This window comes from Puntigrus tetrazona, chromosome 3 (assembly GCF_018831695.1).
Source record: "Puntigrus tetrazona isolate hp1 chromosome 3, ASM1883169v1, whole genome shotgun sequence".
NCBI lineage: Eukaryota > Metazoa > Chordata > Actinopteri > Cypriniformes > Cyprinidae > Puntigrus > Puntigrus tetrazona.
Window position 1 is genome coordinate 17,954,671 of NC_056701.1, and position 19,729 is coordinate 17,974,399.

Genomic DNA, 19,729 nt, shown 5'->3' on the forward strand with positions numbered 1-19,729 from the left:
AGAAAGAGAAAGTTTTTAATTGTAGATATTCTATTTTAAGGGTATCTGGCAACCCACCTGCTTTGTGTTCAAATTTGAGATGTGACTCGTTAGGCCCGCCCCTCAAGCCTGAAAGAAAAACGCATTTCCTCTCGACCAATCAGCGGGAGAGTTTCTCGCATGTGTGTATTGTTTAAACTGGCCAAAGCAAACGAGCGAGCGAGCGCACAAACTTCCACACGGAGACATGGCGGCCGCGGTATCCGTTAGCTCAGCTGCCAGAGACGAGAAATCCCTCACTGCTGCCAACTTTGCCGCGAATCCACTCTTTAAAAGTTACGACCAAGCAGCCGAACCCGAAACCTGGAGGTTTGAACCGGCCAAACACGTTGACGCGGACACCGGTGATGAGGGTTCACCGACGGCCAGCGACTGTCCGCGACGGCTCGATGATGAACCGACGGCCCTCGGTCCAGAAGAGATTACTAGTCGTCTGGAAAGAACGAGAAGAGAGTTTTATAATCGGCGAAAAATAATTATCAAGAACCTTCCCGCCGATATCAGCAATCAGGTTTGTACATCAAACAGTGATATTTGGACGAGCATCCCAGACCCAGATGGGGTCACACTTCCATATTAAAGTTATCGCTGACTCGGTAGTTAATGGACTGGGTTTTAGCATTGTTTTGGTGTCAATGTGTGAATCAGGTGGGACAATCTGTATGTAAATGTTCGATGACCATTGAGCTGTTTGGATCACGCTGACCCTCGTGTCATCGCAGCCATTAAAGAGCCGCGGTATGGGATGGTTGTATTGAACTGATGCGGGCCGTTTGACCGTGAATCCCCGGATGCTCGTCCTGAAAATGTGCTAGATCACAGCTAGTGAAGCTAGAGGTTCGTCTAATATTCGCGGATTCTTTTCACTGTTTTTTAGCTCCTTTAGGCAAGGGTCGAGATTCTCTCACAAGATTGATTCTTAAACCTGAAAATGGTCAGTTTCCAATAGTTGGTTGGTTAACAGGTAGCCAAAAACATTCGTGACAGAGCCTGGCGAGCATTTATTACCATTATTTAGAAAAGGGGAAAAAAAAAAACAAATTTTATATATATATGTATATATATATATATATATATATAAAAACCTCAATCCCGTTAGTAACTAATATATTTATTTTCACTAATGCTTATGCATAAGATATTGGAGATGCTTGTCGGTTCAGGCACCATTATATGCTTAATTTATCACAGTTGCTCAATCAAACTTGCTTGTTTGCTTCTAGTCACTGTCCCAGAAGTAACTAGTTAGATTTATTATTAAATTTCAAGTGAAATCACAGCCATATGTACATGTCAGAGATCCTCATTGTCAGACGGTTTCAGTGGATGGTAGTGTTTCTTCTAGATTGTTATTGTTCATACTCCTAAAATGTTTGACTCAAGTTAGTCCAAATGTAGTATTAAAAAGAAGTTTGTTTTAAATGCATTTAATTTCTATTTTAAATAACTAGTTTGCCATTTAAAAAATAAATAAAATAATCTCCAGGTGGTCTGTAATTCAGATCTCAACTGTTATTATGATTACAAATTAATTCCAGCTGAGACTGGTGTTGTTTACTAATAAGTATTCATAGGTTTCTAGTTAACAGTTGCATGTTACTTGGCGTTTAGTAACTAGTCGGTGTCTGATAAATGTTTAGTTATGCATTCGGTTTGTTACTCATAGCTGTTCCCTTGTTTCTAGTGCTGCAATGATTGACTTATATTAGGAAATGTTAAACTATTTTATTCTAGATGCTACTAGCTGCTCTGTCGTGAGTCCCGTTTTGTTTTGTTTTTTGTCATGTTCTCTCACCATTATATGATGGGAATGAGCAATGTTCAAATAGCTCAGTTGGTTCTTGTTCTTTGTGGATGCGGTTCTCTTAGGAAAATGCTTGATTCATGGGGAAAACAGGTGCGTGCGTGTGTTTGAGTGACTCTAGTATTGTTCCAGATCGGAATGGGAGCAGTGAGGATGACAAAGGACAGAAGGCGCTGAAACAAAACGTTTTGCTTTCACTGACACTGAAAGAAAGTGCTGGTTCATATTATGGTAACACGTAGGAAGCCTGAAAGCCAAAGTGGATGGTTTTTGGTTTTTTTTGTTTTTTTTCTCTTGTTGCCGTCAAAAGTAATTTTATTAATCGCTTGTCATAACTACTGAAAGATCAATTTGTGACACTTTGAAATAAGAGTTTTGGGACCAGAAGGTGCGAAAATGACAAGACAGAAATGATAGCTGAGCCATTCAAGTCGTTTTGAATGGAGGATGCAATCATTATGGTTAATGAATGAAATGGTAAAAATGTTGTTTTTTCTTTAGGAGGTGCATGAGCTGTTAAGTAACTATGATTTGAAGTACTGCTTTGTGGACAAATACAAAGGAACAGGTGTGTATGAATCATCATCATATCACATGAATGGGTGTTTGGTGCCTTTTTTTTTTTTTAATGGACATTGGCAAAACATTCTAATTTAGAGCACATTTAGCATCTACTCATCTCATTTTGTTAGCATTTTTTATTATTGACCAGTTATTTTAGTAAGGTATTCTATTCTCTTTTTGTTTTGTTTTTTTTCTAAAATTGAGCCACTGACGGACAAAACACTAGATTTCTACAAAACATTACTTTTAGTCAGAATCCTAAAATGTATGTTTCCACAAAAATATTAAGCAGCACAGCTGTTTTCAGCATCGATAAATGTTTGAGCATCAAAGAGTAATGATGGGAATAAAATTAGGAATAAATTATTTCCCTTTTTTTTTTTTTTTTTTTTGTAGATGTGTTTTCAAAAGCTTTTTTTTATTTTTGGGCATTTCAACATTCTCATGGGACAATTTTAAAATGGCATGCATTAAACCTGAAAGACTCTGTATAATTGTTCTTATTACTTTGTTTTTGTTAGCATTTTTACATATTTATGTATTCAGCATTTGAAGTGGATCAAAAACATTAACATTAATCAAATTCAGGGCTGCAGCTATTGATTTTGATTATCAGTTTTTTGTTTTTTTAACATTCTGTGCAATGTCCTTCAAACAAGCATGTCAGTTGTATGCTATAAAAAGTGTTTAACATTGTCACTTAAAGCGCTTTTTTTCATAATAACATTAATAATTATATCACTAGAAATGGCCAACTACCATTACTAAAGATCTTACACGCATTGGAAGACTAACCAGTACAGAAAGCTAAAAAATGATTTTGGTAATCACTAATGTTTAGAGCAGCAGTGGCACAAAGCTTACATAATGTTTTAACAATGTTATTCACTGTATACTGAATATAGTTCAAATCATTTCATTAAATTAAAGGTGATGATGATGCTAAACATATAGTTGTTGGTTTAATTGTTAATACAGTATAAAAACAAACCGTTAACCAGCAGGTAAGAGTAATTTACTTCAGGAGCAGTTGTTCTGTCTGTCTGTCCTGTATGGTTAATCTTACAGAATGAGCACATGCCTGCTGCTGCGCTGCTCATTTAGTAAGATTTACTACATAGGACCTTAAGCAAAAAAGGAAATGCTCGTGTGAATTTGTAATATTCAAAGATAAGGGTATGACTCTAAACTGAAAAGTGCCTGACCAGGCAAGCCATTACACTAAAAAAAAAAAAAAAAAAACAACATTCTCATGGTTTGGGCAGTTTAATCACGTACTTCTCTCGCAGCATCACACTCGGTTTCCTTTACTACATTTATTTTATCTATAGAAATGCGTTATTCAATGCTGTAATATGATGTGGCCAGCTGAAGTTTGACATGCGCTAAATAATCAATTTCTCATTAGTGATAATTGACTTTATTAGTTTAGTTATTGCACCCCTAAGCAAATTTGTCCTAAAACATAAAGACAAAATGTGTTTTTTTTGTCTCTAGCAACTGCATTTTTTATTTATTTTCTTTGGTAATCCCAATTATATGCGGTAGATAAAAAATTACAAATTACATAATAAAATTATACATATGCGTGTCCTGGTATAACTGAGTTCTGTGTATATATGACTGAATTGTAAAATTGAAATGTTGCTATTAATATAGCCACTGTTGCTGACATGGTGTTAAATCATAAATAAATTTCACTTATTTTTTGATCAAGTAAATGCAGCCTTGGTGAGCATAACACTTTTCAACCCCAATTTTTTGTTCGTAGTATTATTCAATTTTGCTTTAGCTAATCCTTTATGGGAGTTGTTACTAATTTGCAGTACTTCTTGTTGTTTCCCCCCCTATTCAAGCCTTTGTGACACTGCTGAATGGTGAGCAGGCCCAGTTTGCGATAAAGGAGTTTCACCAATATGTTCTCCGTGACCGTGAGATCTCTGTGCAGCTGCAGCCAACGGACGCTCTGCTGTGTATCGCCAACCTTCCCAGGGCTTTCACCCAGCAACAGTTTGAGGAGCTTGTTCGCCCCTTCGGAAACATTGAGCGCTGCTTCCTGGTGCACAGTGCCAACACGGGCCACTCGAAGGGCTATGGCTTTGTGGAGTACATGAAGAAGGACTCTGCAGCCCGGGCGAAGTCAGAGCTGCTGGGGAAGCAGCTCGGGTCACGAATGCTGTATGTACACTGGACAGAGGTTGGCTCGCTCACGTTTCCCATGCTGCACTCGCGCTGCCTCTGTGTGGACCGACTACCTCAAAACATCCTCACTGCTCAGGATCTCCACAGTGTGCTAACAGACACACACGCTCCCGTTTTCTGCCAGGTTGGTACGAGTGCTTGACCCACCTGACCAAGTGTGGGTAAAACTAGTGTGTTAATGTTCCCCATTGCTTTTCTGCTTAAATGGTGGTAAATAGTTATGTTTGCCTGGTTTACTCATCTCACTACTTTTAAGGCCCTTTCACGCCAAGAAAAAAAACTCTAAAAACAATGACGGCTATATTTGTAGAGAACAATAACATATGGTGCACAAACTGTGATGTAAGCGTCATTGCATTTTTCATAATTTATCTATAAATACATGCATGTACATTTCAGAAAGATGTTAATGATTTGTGAACATTTTTATATATTTAGAAATATACTTTTTATAATTTGTGATGCATGGAAATGGCGTTATAAATTAAGTCCTAGGCGTCTCGTAATGCTGACTGTTACTATAGCAACCAGAATTTCTAATGGCAGCTGCGGTGATGTGCTTACTTCACAGATTGGCTGTTTTAATTTGAAGGCGGGGCTTCTTGTGATTTGATCTCCCATATTAAGCGTTGTGTTTCTCCCCATTCAAAAATTCATGGGTGTTCTATAGTCTGTAGTAATACTAAGCATTTGTCTTGGAACCAATAGACGGCTATTCATTAGGTTTTGTCAATAAAACGGTATGGATATTTAATTTACACAAGGTGTCCCCCCAAGAGCTTTGACCTTTCGAACACTGACTCGGGTCTCTGCAATGGCACACAACAAATCAATTAATTACTAATGGGCAAAAGTCAAGCCACCCAGAATCAATTTCAAAATATGGTTCAAAATGAGCTAAAACTACATTCATGGCCCAATGAAAATGATTCAATTTCAAGTAAAACAGTGGGAAATTATAGAAGGCAGAGGTGATCCTTTTTTTGCCAGATTAATTTGTCTACAGGAAACTTGACTTAGTATTTGTAATATCAATGTTTTATTGACCGTTCCTTATTGTGCGCAATTTCATGGCATTTGTATGTACTCTGAGGCAGATGGTAAGGTATTGTAATCAACATGCAACTTAATTGTTTCTCCAGTGCGAGAGGTTTAATTTTAAGTTTAATTTGCAGACATTGTGGCTGTCTCTTCGTATGCTTCATAACGCTTATCTAATTATCTGGCGGAACATAATCTGTCTTCTCAATATTATGTTGATGAAAACTAGGGAGCTTGTGTATATACCGCTAATGAAAAACTGAACCAGAAGCTAGGATCTCTCAAGCTTCGTCTTATTGTTGTTGATAAAGCTGTTATACTTTAGTTGAGCTAATGACATTTATTGACTGAATGACTGACATTTTATTCAGTCCAGCTGGTGAACACCAGGAGTCTGCAGCTTTTTTTTTTTTTTTTTTTTTTTTTTTTTTTTTTTAAATGGCTTAATGGAATAATTTACCCAAAGATGAAAATCGGTTGTGCATCCTCATGCCTTTCAAAACCAACATTTGAGTTTTACTCAAACCATGTCACCTAGCTTAAATACACATCATTACAGGACAGTAAAATATGCTGATCAGACTGTAATCATCAAGATATTTTCGTTGGCATCAAATTAAACTGCATTTCGAGAATTTCCTGATCATTTACTCGCCTCCATGTCATCCAAGATTTTTTTCTTCAGTCAAAAAGAAACTGAGGTTTGAGTCAATATAGTGGACTTCATTGGGAGCCAGACTGTTAAAGGACCAGGTTGCAGTTTCAGTGTAGCTTTAAAGGACTTTACACAATCTCAGCCGAGGAATAAGGATCTGTTTCATGAGTTAAATCTAACATTTTCTAAGAAAAAAAAAAAAACCTTTTAACCACATGCTAGTCTTGCGCTAGCTTGACCTCACGCATTACATAAACCTTTAGCGGACATACCAACCCAGTGTTTAGAGCAAAGTCAAACACTCGTTACCAAAAAACAATGTCAGACAAGTTTGATGTTGGAGTAAATTAATTTTTTTTCCCCCTTTCCAATACTGTGAACATCTTTGGTGACATTGGGGGGAAAAAGTAATTCTTTAAAATCAAAGAATGATGACTACAATGTAATGGCCAATAGGTCACTGTATTGTCTTTATCGTTCTGTTTATAAGCTCACTCGTAAGTCATTTGCATTTAAATATTTGAGGTCTAAAGTTCGGTTAATTCTGATTCTAGCTAATGTAGTTTTAAAAATACTGTTCCTTTATGATGGAAAGAAATCTTTAGTCTACTTTCATTTTTGGTGCTTGATGACCCCTGTCCTTGTTCAACTTTACTGTATGAAAAAGAAAAGCCTAAACTCTTTCGTTTTTTCCCCACCCCCCAAAGTACTTCTAAAATGTTTTTTTTTTCCTCCCCCCTTCCTGCATTTGTTTTTCTGTATAGCTTTTTGATCTATGAAGATAAATTTCCTTTTATGCTTCCATTTTATGCTCAGCGCTTTCACCTTTGACCAGCTTTCCATGAGGCCGTGCTGAGTGCTCCATGGCAGAGAGTGCATTGGTTTCTATGGTGACCACCACCTGACTGGGCCAGGTGCTGTCAGTCAGCAGGTCATTCTGGAACGAGAGAGCTGCTGCCTTTTTCATATGTTAAGCGTGGATCACGTACACCATAGGACATTGTTGGGAATGACACTTTTCATCATGTTCCCCATTGCTATGGAATTAGCAAAGGCTTTGGAAGTTAATTCTCATTAAATCAGCTGTGCTACCAGTTCAATCTCCTCAGGTCTTAGGCAGGTATTGAATTGGCCTCCTGTGGATGAGACTCCAGTCATGCGTAAAATGGGCAAATAATGTTTAATGAATTTTTTCCAAGAATATCTAATCAAGGCCATAGCGACTCATTATGTCTGCTTGTTCAACACAGTTCCACCCAAAGCAGGGAAGCTCAGGAGCAGCATTAATCTTAATGGCTCTGTCAGGACAGGTTGTCTTTTTTTGCTAATCTACACAGAACACATGCATACTAATACATGGTACTGGTCTTTGCTTTTGGAACAGTGGTTACGATACATTTCAGCAAGGTCCTGTTCTTTGCTTTTTGTGTGTGAGTATATATGTAAATGTATATGTGCTTCTTGTGAAATTCTTTAAAACATCTTCAAGGTGGTTTCCCCTCCTCTGTTGTAGAAGTTTATGCTGCAGTACAATGGTTTAAGTCTTTGTATCAGCAGCCTAATCGCATCGGTTTTATATGATAAAAGGGTTCCCTTGAATTTGTAAACTGTCATTTTTAAAACTGTATGACTATTTCTTCTGTGGAATATAACATTTTCAAGAATGTTGGTAACCAGTTTCGTTTCCCGTTGACTTCCAATATATATGGATGGAAATGCGTTTTGTTTTTTAACAGAAGAATTCAAGTCGTGAATGTTTGGAATAAAACAAGGGCAAGTAAATTGACCACTTTTATATTAGTTAGGTGGGAGAACTATCATTTTAAGTGGGTTGCTTCATGGGAACAGCCTTTTTTGGGATTCCATGTCTGACATGATAAATTTTAACTGTGAAGAGAAATCTGATCTATTTTTTTTTTTTTCCTCCTCCTACAGCTTGCTCAGGGTCAGGATTGTAATTTTAGGCGGTTTGCAGTGCTAGAGTTCTCCACGCCTGAGATGGCTGAGGATGTGCAGCGACTGAACGATGGCAGAGCTCTTGGTGGCGCTCACATACGTGTGTCCTTCTGTGCCCCAGGACCACCAGGAAGAAGCATGCTAGCTGCCCTCATCGCCGCACAGACCATGGTAGGCCCCCACACACCACTTTTTCTGTAAAACTTTCTCAAAACAACCAGTCAAAATTAAATGGTAAAGTGATTGTGGATTTACAAGGGTTTTTTTTTTCTTCCCCCCATCTTATGCAGGCCTTGAACAGAGGAAAAGGTCTCCTTCCTGAACCCAGCGCCATGCAGATCCTTACTGGCCTCAACAACCCTGCTACACTGAAGATGCTGCTGGCGTCCCTTAACCCAGGGCATAAACAAGGTACTTGCGCTCATCTTTAGGTAGGTTTGTGTTCTAATCCAGGAAGTGAACTTTTCACACTCTAAACTCTATATGCAGGCCTGCTGGGAGCTGCGCCCGCTGTACCTCTGCTGGCAAATCCTGCCCTCTCTGCTGCCCTCATGCAGCTGCTGCTCCAGAACCAAGTCCAACAGGTACGTCCATCCCTCCCTCCACCTCTCTTCTCCTACCACTCTCCCACCAGCATGTTTTAGCCCTCACTCTCTTCTTCTCCCCTCCCAGCAAGCTCTTTTAGGGAATCCTCTTCTTTGGGCACACATTCTGCACAATAAAGAGTACAGTCTTCTCCCTTGTGTGAGTGGTTCCTCTGTGTGGGTGTGAGGTGCTTGTGTGCTTAGCTTTTTAGTGGTTGTTTTCATTGGGTTTATCAAGTTTAAGCATTTCAACTATTCTACCGCAGATCAATGAGCTTAAGTGTTTAGTTGGTAAAACCCCATTACCTACTTCTGTTTGGTCACAATGTTCATCACATGTTTTTTTTCTTGGTGTGCTGTTTACATCTCTCTTTAATTTTGTTCTGATTGACAAAAGTGTCGTTCTGAAGTATTGTTGTTTTTTTTTTTTTTTTTTTTGTCAAACTAATGCAGTTCTGCCTTTCCACAGACTGGACTGCTGAATGAAAATCCTCTCGCTGCTCTTCCTCTTCAAGGCATTAACATGTTAGGAGATATGCCTCAAGGTACCACACGTTTGTAACGTTGTTCCACAGTTATCAGAAATAATGTCAGGGGCACTGGTTTTAGAATTGTCTGAGTTTGGGAGTTTTATTTAAAAATGTATATGCATTCATATAGAGTTAAACGGTTATACTCTTTTTGAACCCTTTCAGCTTATTCAGGTCTGGTGGTAGCACTTCTAGGTGTAGCTTAGTAAAGGTTTACTATTTATCGGTGCCCATATTAAGCACTTTTGTGTGTGGGGTTTTTGTGGGTTTTTTTGGTCATTTTCAAAACCGATTTGCCGAAAAACAATGTAATTTTGAAACATGCAATTTGACACTGATTCAGCCTGTCTGAAGTCACCACTTTGGTCTAGATCAATCTCTGCCCACTGTGCATCTGATTTGTTGGTTGGACTTGTGACCGCCAATCAACTCTAAAGCAGTATAAGTTTTAAGTTTCACACAAAGCTCTTTCTAACTGGAGTTGCTTCACTGATCATGCATCAGTTGTCTCAGCAGCTGCGGCAGACGTAGCTTAAGTTGCAATAAATCACAATCGACTATTGAAGTTGCAGAACACCTCAATATTGTTTGTTTCCGCGCCGGAAAAAAGTGGGTTTGGATGAATGAATCGAATGGGTGTGTGCTCTTAAATAGATTTTCAATATGAACTAGTATCTGTAAATAAGCCGCAGAAAGACTATTTAAATATGAAACTTACATGTTCAGCGTGTCGCTGTATGTGAATGGTGCAGATGCGGTTTTGTTTACTGACATTTACATTTTATAGGCTATTTGTGTTTCATTAAAATAGTTGTGGTGGGCTTAATGGAACTGTCATTTATTATTTTTTTTTTAAATCAATTGTGAATCAATTGATTAATTGTCACATCATGCAGGTTGATTAATTATTATAGATTATGCTATTTAACATTAATGCTTTTCTTCCGGCTGTTTAGCAGTAGCGCAATATTCAAATGCATAACCATCAAGCATTTAGTGACCGCAGTAATAACTCTTTATTGTAGATGGATGCAAGGAGGAAGATAAGAATAAAAGGTGCAACCAGTATCAGGGAAGGCAGTTTTTGTCAGCCCTTGTTTATAATTTCGACATTTATATGTCTGATGTACAAATGAAGTAGACCGATAACCAATATTTTGAACTACATCTTTAATAATCAGCATTGTCCCTGAGAAACGCACATCGGTCGACCCCTATTGCTTAGCACAGATCACTGGATGTGATTTAGACTGTTAGTATCACACTCCAATTTTTTCCTATTTAAAACTTCACTTCTGTAGTTACACTGGGTACTATTTTCTAGGCTATGGCAAGGAACTATACCATGTTTAATTGTACCATGATTGCAGCAGGTTCAATGCTGTTACACAGCACCTGAAAATGCTGGTGACTTTATATTTACACCTGCTGCACCCATAGCATGGCAGCAAAGTTCCTTGATTATTACTCTGGAATGAGTGTAGTTCCTAGCCATATTGGCCTAAAAATTTAACTTTTTCATTTTCCATCAGTCTTAGTGCATCATAGAACTTGACTCTTCTATAGTTATAACTGGGAAAAATATCAAAACTCTTTGGTCATTTGATTGTGACACTGTCTATTTAGATTCATGCCAAGCTACAGCTAGAAATACTGCTGTCATACCCAACTGTGACTGTGAAATCAAATGGAAATGGAGATGGCTTTGAAGTCTAATGTGCAGTTCTAAACTTAACTTCTTTCAGGCAATATTGCTTCAACACTGGGCTTGCAGAATGAAACTCTTGGACCCATCAAGCAACCATCCCTCAGCCGACCTCTTGGGAGAGAGAACGAGACCCCAGCCACACCGATAGGCTTTCCCCCGGCAGCCTCTCCGGCATTGCAAGGACTGAGTTTGCCCCTCTTGAGTGGGATGTTGGGAGCAGATGGGCAGACTTTAGCAGGGGTGAGAGGGATGCTAATGACTGCTGCTGTTTGTGCACACTTTGTGCTCACAACCTACATTTACTGCCATGATCTTCCAGAGAAAATCATTGAAATTGCTGCAATTTGCTTTTAAGTTTGGCATGAGCTGTTGTCTGGTCCTTTTAGTCTTCATTGTGTTGCCAAATCTTACATTCAGATCCTCTCTTTTTCCCTAAAGGCATCTATATTGGGCGAGCCTCCGAAAGAAGTTGGTGTATCCCAGAACCCTTTTCTCAGTGCTCCTAGCATATTTCCATCTTCAGGTCAGTCCGGCCACTATGTCTTGCACAGCTTTTTGCTTTTTTTGGCTTTTATCTTGTCTTGCATTTTCTAAAGCATTACATTTGTCTAGGTGCCAGCACAAGGGCTCACCCCTACAGGAAGAGAGCGGCGCTTGGCAACACGTCTAACCAACGCACAAACCATGGCATCCACTCGAACTACAGCCTGCGTTTCCAGGAGTCTTGTACACCAGAGTTCTCTCTGCACCAGGTTGGCTTATGTATTCAGAACAGCTTCACTGAGTGTGTGACTGCCTCACTCTAACCCTTGCTGACTGGATGTTATCTCTGTTTCACTCCATCCGTAGGACCCCTTGTCTCATTTGTATGAGCAGCAGGAGGTTCTGGAAGATGCAGCACTTGCCAGCTATGGCTTGCAGGTATGGTTTCCACCTTCCTTCATTTACACCACCAGAAGAATTCTGTTCCAAGATTGAACACTTGTGAAATCATACTTGTTTTTGTCTCTCAAGCACTCCAGGCACACAGGCTTCAGCGACGCAGGATCTCCATTCACCTACCCACCCAGCCCCCCTCAGTCCTCTTATTTCAGCTTTGGAGCCCATACAAACATCCCTTCCACCCAGCTAAATAAGGTACTTAACAATAGTATACTTTGTTTTATGGCAAAAATATTTGAGAATTTAATTTTTGTATCTTTTAATCTTAATTTTTTTCAATCAATAATTGCAGAAATTTAAATTGCACATCTAATGGAAATGCAGCATATGATGGTCTCTAGTACACGAGTGCCAATGCCCATGTGGAGAGAAAAAACAAAAAGATTATGTAGAGCGCATATTCTGAAATTTCTGAAAAATCGCAAAATGTCTTGCAAGTACATGTTAAACAAACTAACATACTTGTACAATGTGTATGTGCATTTGAAAGCAACCATCCACATCTTTGTTGCAAAGAGCCTTCGAAGTATGTAGCTGTTAATGTGTGAGCGGTTAAATCAGGACTTAGTTTTTCAGCAGAAAAAAAATTATCGTATCCCTTTTTTTTTTTTTTTTTTTTTTTTTTTCATTTCACGTTTTTAGCCCGTTCACCTATCAATGGTATGAAAGGAGCACAGCTTTTACTCTCAACCAAACGTACACTAGCCAATCAGATTTTTTTGCTTTAATGAACGAGACGCACATAGTAGGATATCCAATAGCTGTGTTGCAGATCTGATGAATTGACGCTAGTCTACATATAGCATGTATTTATACGGAAGAACTAATTAAACAGAGGCAGAGTTTTGTAAACTGCTCAGAGTAATCATGTCATCTCCATAAGAATATAATTGCCAGAACAAATCTACCAGGATTTTCTTTAAAAAGGTCACACATGATCTCTTAATTCTCTCCAGCTTGAGAGTTGTCTATCTCTATCTTGAGTTCCACTCACAGGCACTTTGTCTCATGTCTGAAAATGAGACAAAATGTGTAAACATGCCAGTAATTTACCGGTAAAGGCTGTATGTGTGAAAGGGGCTAATACACTGAATTTGAATTGCTGAACGTTCATCAGGCAGCTCTAATATGCTGCAGTGATGTCATCAGTAATAATCAAAAAGCAATCATGCTGGAAAAAAAACCCGTAAAGGCACCTATCTGGAAACTTTCAGATACTTAAAGCACTCACAGATAATAACAGTACTTTTTGTTTATCGATTGTAACGTTTCTTTGATCACCTTTTTTTAAGCATGTGCTCACACATTGAGGGGGTGGGTTATGTAGAAATCCTTTAGAAAAACAAATGCATCAATTGTTTTATCATTTGCATCACATCCCTCTGAATCATAATCAAATCATGAAGAGATTCACGCCTCTAAATTTAGTATGAACTTTATTGTGTGCTTCCCTATGCAAAATGATTTAATAAGTGTCTTTTTTTTATGCCTTCATGAACTGGCTTTGATACGTCGGTAAATGTACTGCAAAATTCATTGCGACGTATAAAAAATCTTTTGAGATGGACGGGCATATTTAAAGCAGCTAGAGTGGCTGTGCTGCTCAACAAAAAGAGCGACCACTTGTTTGATCACAGAATTGGCCGTGAGCCCAAGAATCACTTATCAGGATCCATTTTCAGCAGCATGACATCCTCCTCACCGCATCATTATATAAAATCCATCTTTATTATGACTTATTTTGCGTACATGGCCTGAACACACGTAACCCATCCCGAAGAGTTTAATAAGTGTTTGTTTCTTTCAGGCTGTTGGAATGCCTCCAGTGACTCATTCCAGCCTATTTTCTGCTGCACCTGGCGCCGGTGTGAAGGTAGGCCATCTTCAGCCCCTGATATCTAGCATCTATATTTGCTCCTTGTCAATTATCGTCTAAGTGTGCCAGGAAACGTTCAACAGTTATTCTTGGCGCGGCTCTTCGATTCATTTTGATTTTTCTGTCTATGTATAGACGCCGGTCGGTGGGCAGAAGCGTCTGTTCTCCCGTCTCATCCCGTCTCCAGAGCCCAGTCCAGAGGGTGGATATGTAGGTCAGCACTCTCAGGGTCTCGGGGGGCACTACGCCGACTCTTACCTGAAACGCAAGCGCATCTTTTGACTGGCACTTGGCGGCTTTCTCTGACCCACGGGCTCTGTAAAGGGATCGCTACTTAAATACCATCTTTAAGTGTGTTTTTGTGTGCGTGTGTGAGGGTGAAAGAGCAACGAACCGTCATTGAGCTGACACCAGTGAAGCTCAGATGATCGGTGGCATGGATGATTGCTGAAGGTTTGTGTGTGTGTGTATATAATTTCAATGTGTCTGTAAATAGTTTTATTATTATTTTTGCCTTTTTAATTTTGTTTTAATTTTTTTTTATTTTTCTAAACCCAAAGATGCAACAGACGCCACAATGAAAGAAAATGGTTTCCTGTCGTGTTCATCTAAATAGTCCTATTTTGTAGGCTGCTTTTTTTTTTTTTTTTCTTCTTTTTTTAATTTGTCATTTAAACAGGATGATAGCCTTTTTCTGCTATGCCTCTTGTTAGTCGCGTTTGTATATAGTTGTTCAGTTTTCTAAAAAGGCTCCTCCACTACAAACACTTCCTCTCTCGAACAAGCGCCAAGCCTTACATGCTTAAATCATGTGCAACGGCTACAGTAGCTGTCCGTTTTCTTCAGTGAGTCACCTGTCTGTGTCTTTATGGGGAGCTCTGATGCTGGGTTAGTGTTAGATTTTGCTCAAGTGTTTTCTCTTTTCTTTTTTTTTCTCCCCCACATGATTGTTGCACTATTTCCCATCTTTGCATCCCATTTTTACAGAGTCAGGGTTTTTTCCGAGCGTTGCACTTGGAGGATGCGGATCATGTATACCCATCCTCCAGAATCTGTCCTTTCCGCACCCGTCTCGTTCACGTTTTCTGCCTGCTTTCACACCTCTCTTTGACCTCGTTCAGCCTGCACAGTTTTGCTGTTGCGAAGCGTTAGCGCCTCGGCCATCACGTTGCGAAGCCCCAGCTGGTCAGAGATGGAGTAGGGCTGCCGTTCTCCCCTCACCAGGCTCCGAGTACTGCTCAAAGCACAGTATGCCTGCTGTCGCTTCTGTATTTCCACACACGCATTCATTCGCTCCTCACGTCGTCTTACGGTACCTTTCCTCTGCAAACCAGCAGAGGGAGTCGGTTAGCTTTTCTTTTGGCACTGCTCCATATTTTTTTTCTTTTATTAAAAAAAAAAAAAAAAAAAAAAAACGCACAAAAAAAAAAAAGAGAAACTGAGAGCCAACAGTCTGAAGCAGGCCGGACCTGTGCCTTAGCGTGACATTTACTTTTACCGTTGTAACTGTGACTACTTGCCCCTCTGGGTTGAACCGCTGCACCCCCGGAGGGGAAGACGCTTCTACAGACTGGAATGTGATTTGACGTATGATTGAGTACTTGGTGTGTGTGTGTGACTTAATAGTCTGGATGACATTTAATTTGTGATAACGCATTACCTCTGACTTGTACCGCGGCTTACGATGGAACCTGGAGTTACTTGTGTGCCTAAAAATGGCAGTGTTCACTGTAATCTCGCCACACTGTGAGCCTCTACATTTAAGTTTGTTTATTTGCGGTGTTCATGCTTGAGTTTGATTACATTTTCTTCTCTGGAGTCTTGAACTCGTGTTTATTTTTTTTATTTATTTTTTCTTAGTCTGTAATGGTATCAAAATTGCTGCTCTATATTTTGTATCCATCTGAGTGAAGTTGCACAGTGCAGTATCTTGTAAACGATTTTTCATGTGCGATAAGCGGTAAGAGCTTCTGCTGCTGTGTGAAATGAACTAAACCTTCAGATGTGGTAAATGACCTCTTCATCACCAATCACTCTTTTTTTTTTTCTTCTGTACAGCTCTGTTTCTGTGGCATTTGAACAAGTAAATGTTATTTAAGTTCACCTTCAAGACGTTTGTGTGGTCAATCAAACATGCGTATCAAATGGACTTGATGGCTAATTTCATAAGTAAGCACTATAATAATGTCCATAACACTATACAGAATGCATTAAATGGTTTAGATGTTTATTAAAAAATGAAGTGTCCTTTTATGAAATGTTACAAACTTTTTGCTGATAATACACTGGGCAACTTTAGGAAGATGGCTTTTTATTTATTTTATTTATTTTTTTTTTTTCAAATGGAAACAAATATTCAAGGTACACTCTGAAGATATAGGGATGGTTCACTCCCATATGTAAAGTCGCTCATTTTTCAACCTGTTTTATATTTTAAGGTTTATTATATATGGGGCAGCTTTGCCATGCAATTTTATTTATTTTTTTTTAAGTAATGCTGCACTTTCCCACTGAGAATGGGTAACACATTTCTATTTGGATATTTTTAAATCGGTCATGGACTCCATCTCTCCTGGTTGCACAGTTGCTCAAAGTTGCCCAGTATATCAGCCTTGACACAATTTAATTTGTAGATGAACACAAGTCTCACAGGTATGGAACTAGATGAGGATGGTTTGGGTTTTTGTTTTTGGTGGGGGGTTTTGGGTTGGGTTTTTTTTCCCCTCCTTTCAACATGGCCATTTTTATGTTTTGAAAATTATTTATTTTTAAAGGATAATGATTCTTCATTTGTCAGCAACTTTTCAAACTGTGTAGACATTTGAGTTTTTATTAAAAGCCTTGTTTGCCCCAAATTACCCATTAAAGGGTTACACCACCCCAAAAAGAAAATTTTGGATTTTAAAACCGAAAGTTGTATCTTTTGGAGTACGATTTGGAATATATTGAGGGAAAACGGGGAGTCTTGAATCCCATTGACTGCTAAATAAATTATACTGTCAAGTATGAAATGACAAGAATGCTCTCTGTACAGACAGAAAACCCCCCAAAAAAACTTTAATCAGCAAATTTGCTCTGGTATGTGTCACCATAAGCACCATCTAAGAGGTTATCAGCTGGTTCGTCGTTTATTTTAGTTTTTTTCCGTACAAAAAGTTTTCTTGTAACTTCATAACATTCATATTAACCCCTGATGGCAGATGGACTATTCTGAAGATGTCTTTCATGCATTTGTTCATTACTTGGCAGTCAGTAGGACAGGCACAAACCTCCCGGTTTTCATCCAAAATTAACTTAAATTGTGTTCTGAGGACAAACGAAGCTTTTACGGAACAACGTTTGGAACGACATTGGGGTAAGTGATTAATGACAAAAGTTTCATTTTGTGGTGGAGAAACCCTTTAAATTGTGATACCACATTTTCTTGCATCACAATTCTTTAAATGAAACAAAGCGACTCTGAAAATCATGACTTTCCTGCTGGTAATTATGACATTGTGATTGCGTATCATAAATGCCATCATTCTGAAATGAAGGCTGAATAAAAGTCGGTTTTATGAAGGGCTTCTGAGTAAGCAGAAGCTTTGTCAGAAAGACAATGGAGTATGCTGTCGCTACTTTGAGGATGGATGATTCCCAACTATAATACAGTCTGCATCAAGAACTATCCACTGCTAAAGATACCTGTCAAACTTCATCTATCCTCTAACGCTTTTGTTTATATCTCCTGGAGGTCTTGGAGCTGATAATGCACTGTGAGTAATGTCGTATTGTTCTATGCCAAAACAATGTCTCTTCTTGGGTTCTTTTGAGTTGGATAAGCCCTGAAGACATCACAATCTGACACTTCATCTGCAAACACGTTCTCTGACATATCCTTGGCTCAGGCCAAGGAGATGTATTTTTGTGTGTGGCCTTTTTGCTACTTTGGGACTGGAAAAATCATACATCACTCTTAACATATAGCACCCACATGAACATCACAGATTAAAGAGAAAGTCCAGCCAAAGGTTAATATTTTATCACCTACCCACGTCACCAGCAACCTTTTTTCATCCATGCAACATAAAATTTGAATATCTGGGCTGCTCTTTTCCATCTAATGAAAAGAATGACTCATTTGCTGAGCTCCAAACAGTGCAAAAATCTCACGGACTATTATCAAAGCCCTCTAACGCTATACAATGGCTTAGTTTACAGATAAGATTAAAGTTGAATTTGCCTTCTGTGATCGATTTCCTGTTGCATCCATCATGCTTTCACAATATTTTCATCATGTTCAGACCTGTTGTTATCACAGTATACATAAAGTCTGTGTGCAGTTTCTTGTCCTCAGGATCCAGTCAAAGAACCAGGGAAAATGCTGAATGTGTTACAACATCTTTTCAAATGCTGAGCTGTACAGATACAACAGAATCCCATTTTTACAAAATGCTTATCTGGCTAAAATGCCTAGCTACATAAAAACAACAGAACTGAACAGAGTGGCTAGTGAAGAAGCTGACGTTGCATTGTACAACGGCTAAGAAGACATGACTATCCATCACAGCTTTATTCATAGTTCTCTAATGTTCTTGATTATAAAATGGCTTGTTTAAGTCTTCAGAGTCATGACGCTATTGCAGAGCCTCTGTGGTCCATAAGCTAAAACCAAGATTCAGGCCGAGACTTGAGGTTTCGTGTGGTCCCAAATGGTCTCCAGATCAAGTCTTTAAATGTGGTGTTAAGGCATGTGTGTTTTCGGGCTGAACTATATTTCTAAATATATTTCTAGCTGTTAGACCATGGGTCTGTTTTCCTTACCATACCATAATGTAATTTTCACACTGAAAACTGCATCTTATTTTATCTCACTATCGTTTTGGGCAAAATTTCTGGATGCTCTTCAAGCTTGATGATTTCGATGTAAACTCAGCAGACAGTTCAAACCGTGTTCATCAACCTGGCCTGGATCTTTCAGAAGGCAGAAACTCAATCTTGTCTTAAAGAAATGGAAAATAAACCAAAACGTGCCCCAATTCCAAATATCTTCTTCCCATTTTCATTTCTCCTAGCCACCAGCTCCTTCACATTCAAGAGGACTCAACTTCTGAATCCAGCTTGTGCATTTTTCTGGCCAAGTGTCATCATCTTGGGTAATTAGATTTAAGTCGGCTCACGGCCGCCCTCCTGGAGCTTCACCGCTGGGCTCCTCAGGGATGAGTGCTTAGAGTCCTACTCTTCACCATCTAGTAGGGTCTTCCAATCACATCTACTCTTATGTCACATCTCTCATTCATTCGGACATCGCACTTCATTTGTTCACTGCATATTATACCTCTGACATTTCAAACTAGATGTTTACTGTATCCCCAAGCTTAATACAGATTGGACTGAACTCCTATTTCTCCCAGCCAAGACCTCTCTCAGCAGATCTTTGAGTTGAAGGTCAAACCACTGTGGCCTCCAGCTTTGTTAAAGCTTTTGGTGTCAAGTAGTCTCGGCTTCAGATGGCCTTGTAGACGTTGTTTTTTTTGAGTACAAGCTTTTTTTCTTTTCTTTTTTTACTTTTTCCAAAGTCGAAGTGTATTATCAATTATTTATTTAGTGTTGTCTTTACAACTGTGTGGAGAATTGAAAGATCTAACACATTGAAGAAAATTATGTTTATGTTTTACATACTTAGGTTGTCAAAGACAAAAAAGTGCCACTTTCATTTAAGCATTGAAGAGAAGCTATAATTTTATCTATATAATTTGTTCTAAAATACATTTAAAAATTATTTTTTTCTTATTGATAATGTGTAGGGTAAAGATACATGCACACTTTCCATTTATATCAATAGATTT

General features: G+C 38.8%; 1 protein-coding gene across 2 annotated transcripts; it reads left to right on the plus strand.

Moving 5' to 3' along the window:
- The first annotated feature begins 178 nt into the window (after positions 1-178).
- On the plus strand, positions 179-16,004 carry raver1 (ribonucleoprotein, PTB-binding 1). Of its 2 annotated transcripts, XM_043228458.1 has the most exons (15): positions 179-550; positions 2,345-2,411; positions 4,264-4,733; positions 8,241-8,432; positions 8,552-8,672; positions 8,751-8,845; positions 8,934-9,005; positions 9,315-9,390; positions 11,121-11,323; positions 11,522-11,606; positions 11,696-11,835; positions 11,933-12,004; positions 12,098-12,220; positions 13,833-13,898; positions 14,037-16,004. In XM_043228458.1, exons 1-15 carry the CDS (start codon positions 227-229, stop codon positions 14,181-14,183), a joined length of 2,253 nt encoding a protein of 750 aa, XP_043084393.1. In that variant the 5' UTR covers positions 179-226; the 3' UTR covers positions 14,184-16,004. The 2 variants fall into 2 exon arrangements, with proteins under 2 accessions (XP_043084393.1, XP_043084386.1); XM_043228451.1 differs by lacking the exon at positions 8,934-9,005 and having other exon boundaries at positions 180-550.
- The last annotated feature ends 3,725 nt before the right edge of the window (positions 16,005-19,729 follow it).

Excerpts from the sequence above, each read along its gene's own strand:
- raver1 (XM_043228458.1), top strand. The coding sequence starts at position 227 with ATGGCGGCCGCGGTATCCGTTAGCTCAGCTGCCAGAGACGAGAAATCC. Across the intron at positions 2,412-4,263 it reads GGACAAATACAAAGGAACAG|CCTTTGTGACACTGCTGAAT; the intron begins GTGTGTATGAAT and ends CCCCTATTCAAG. Across the intron at positions 12,005-12,097 it reads TTGCCAGCTATGGCTTGCAG|CACTCCAGGCACACAGGCTT; the intron begins GTATGGTTTCCA and ends TTGTCTCTCAAG.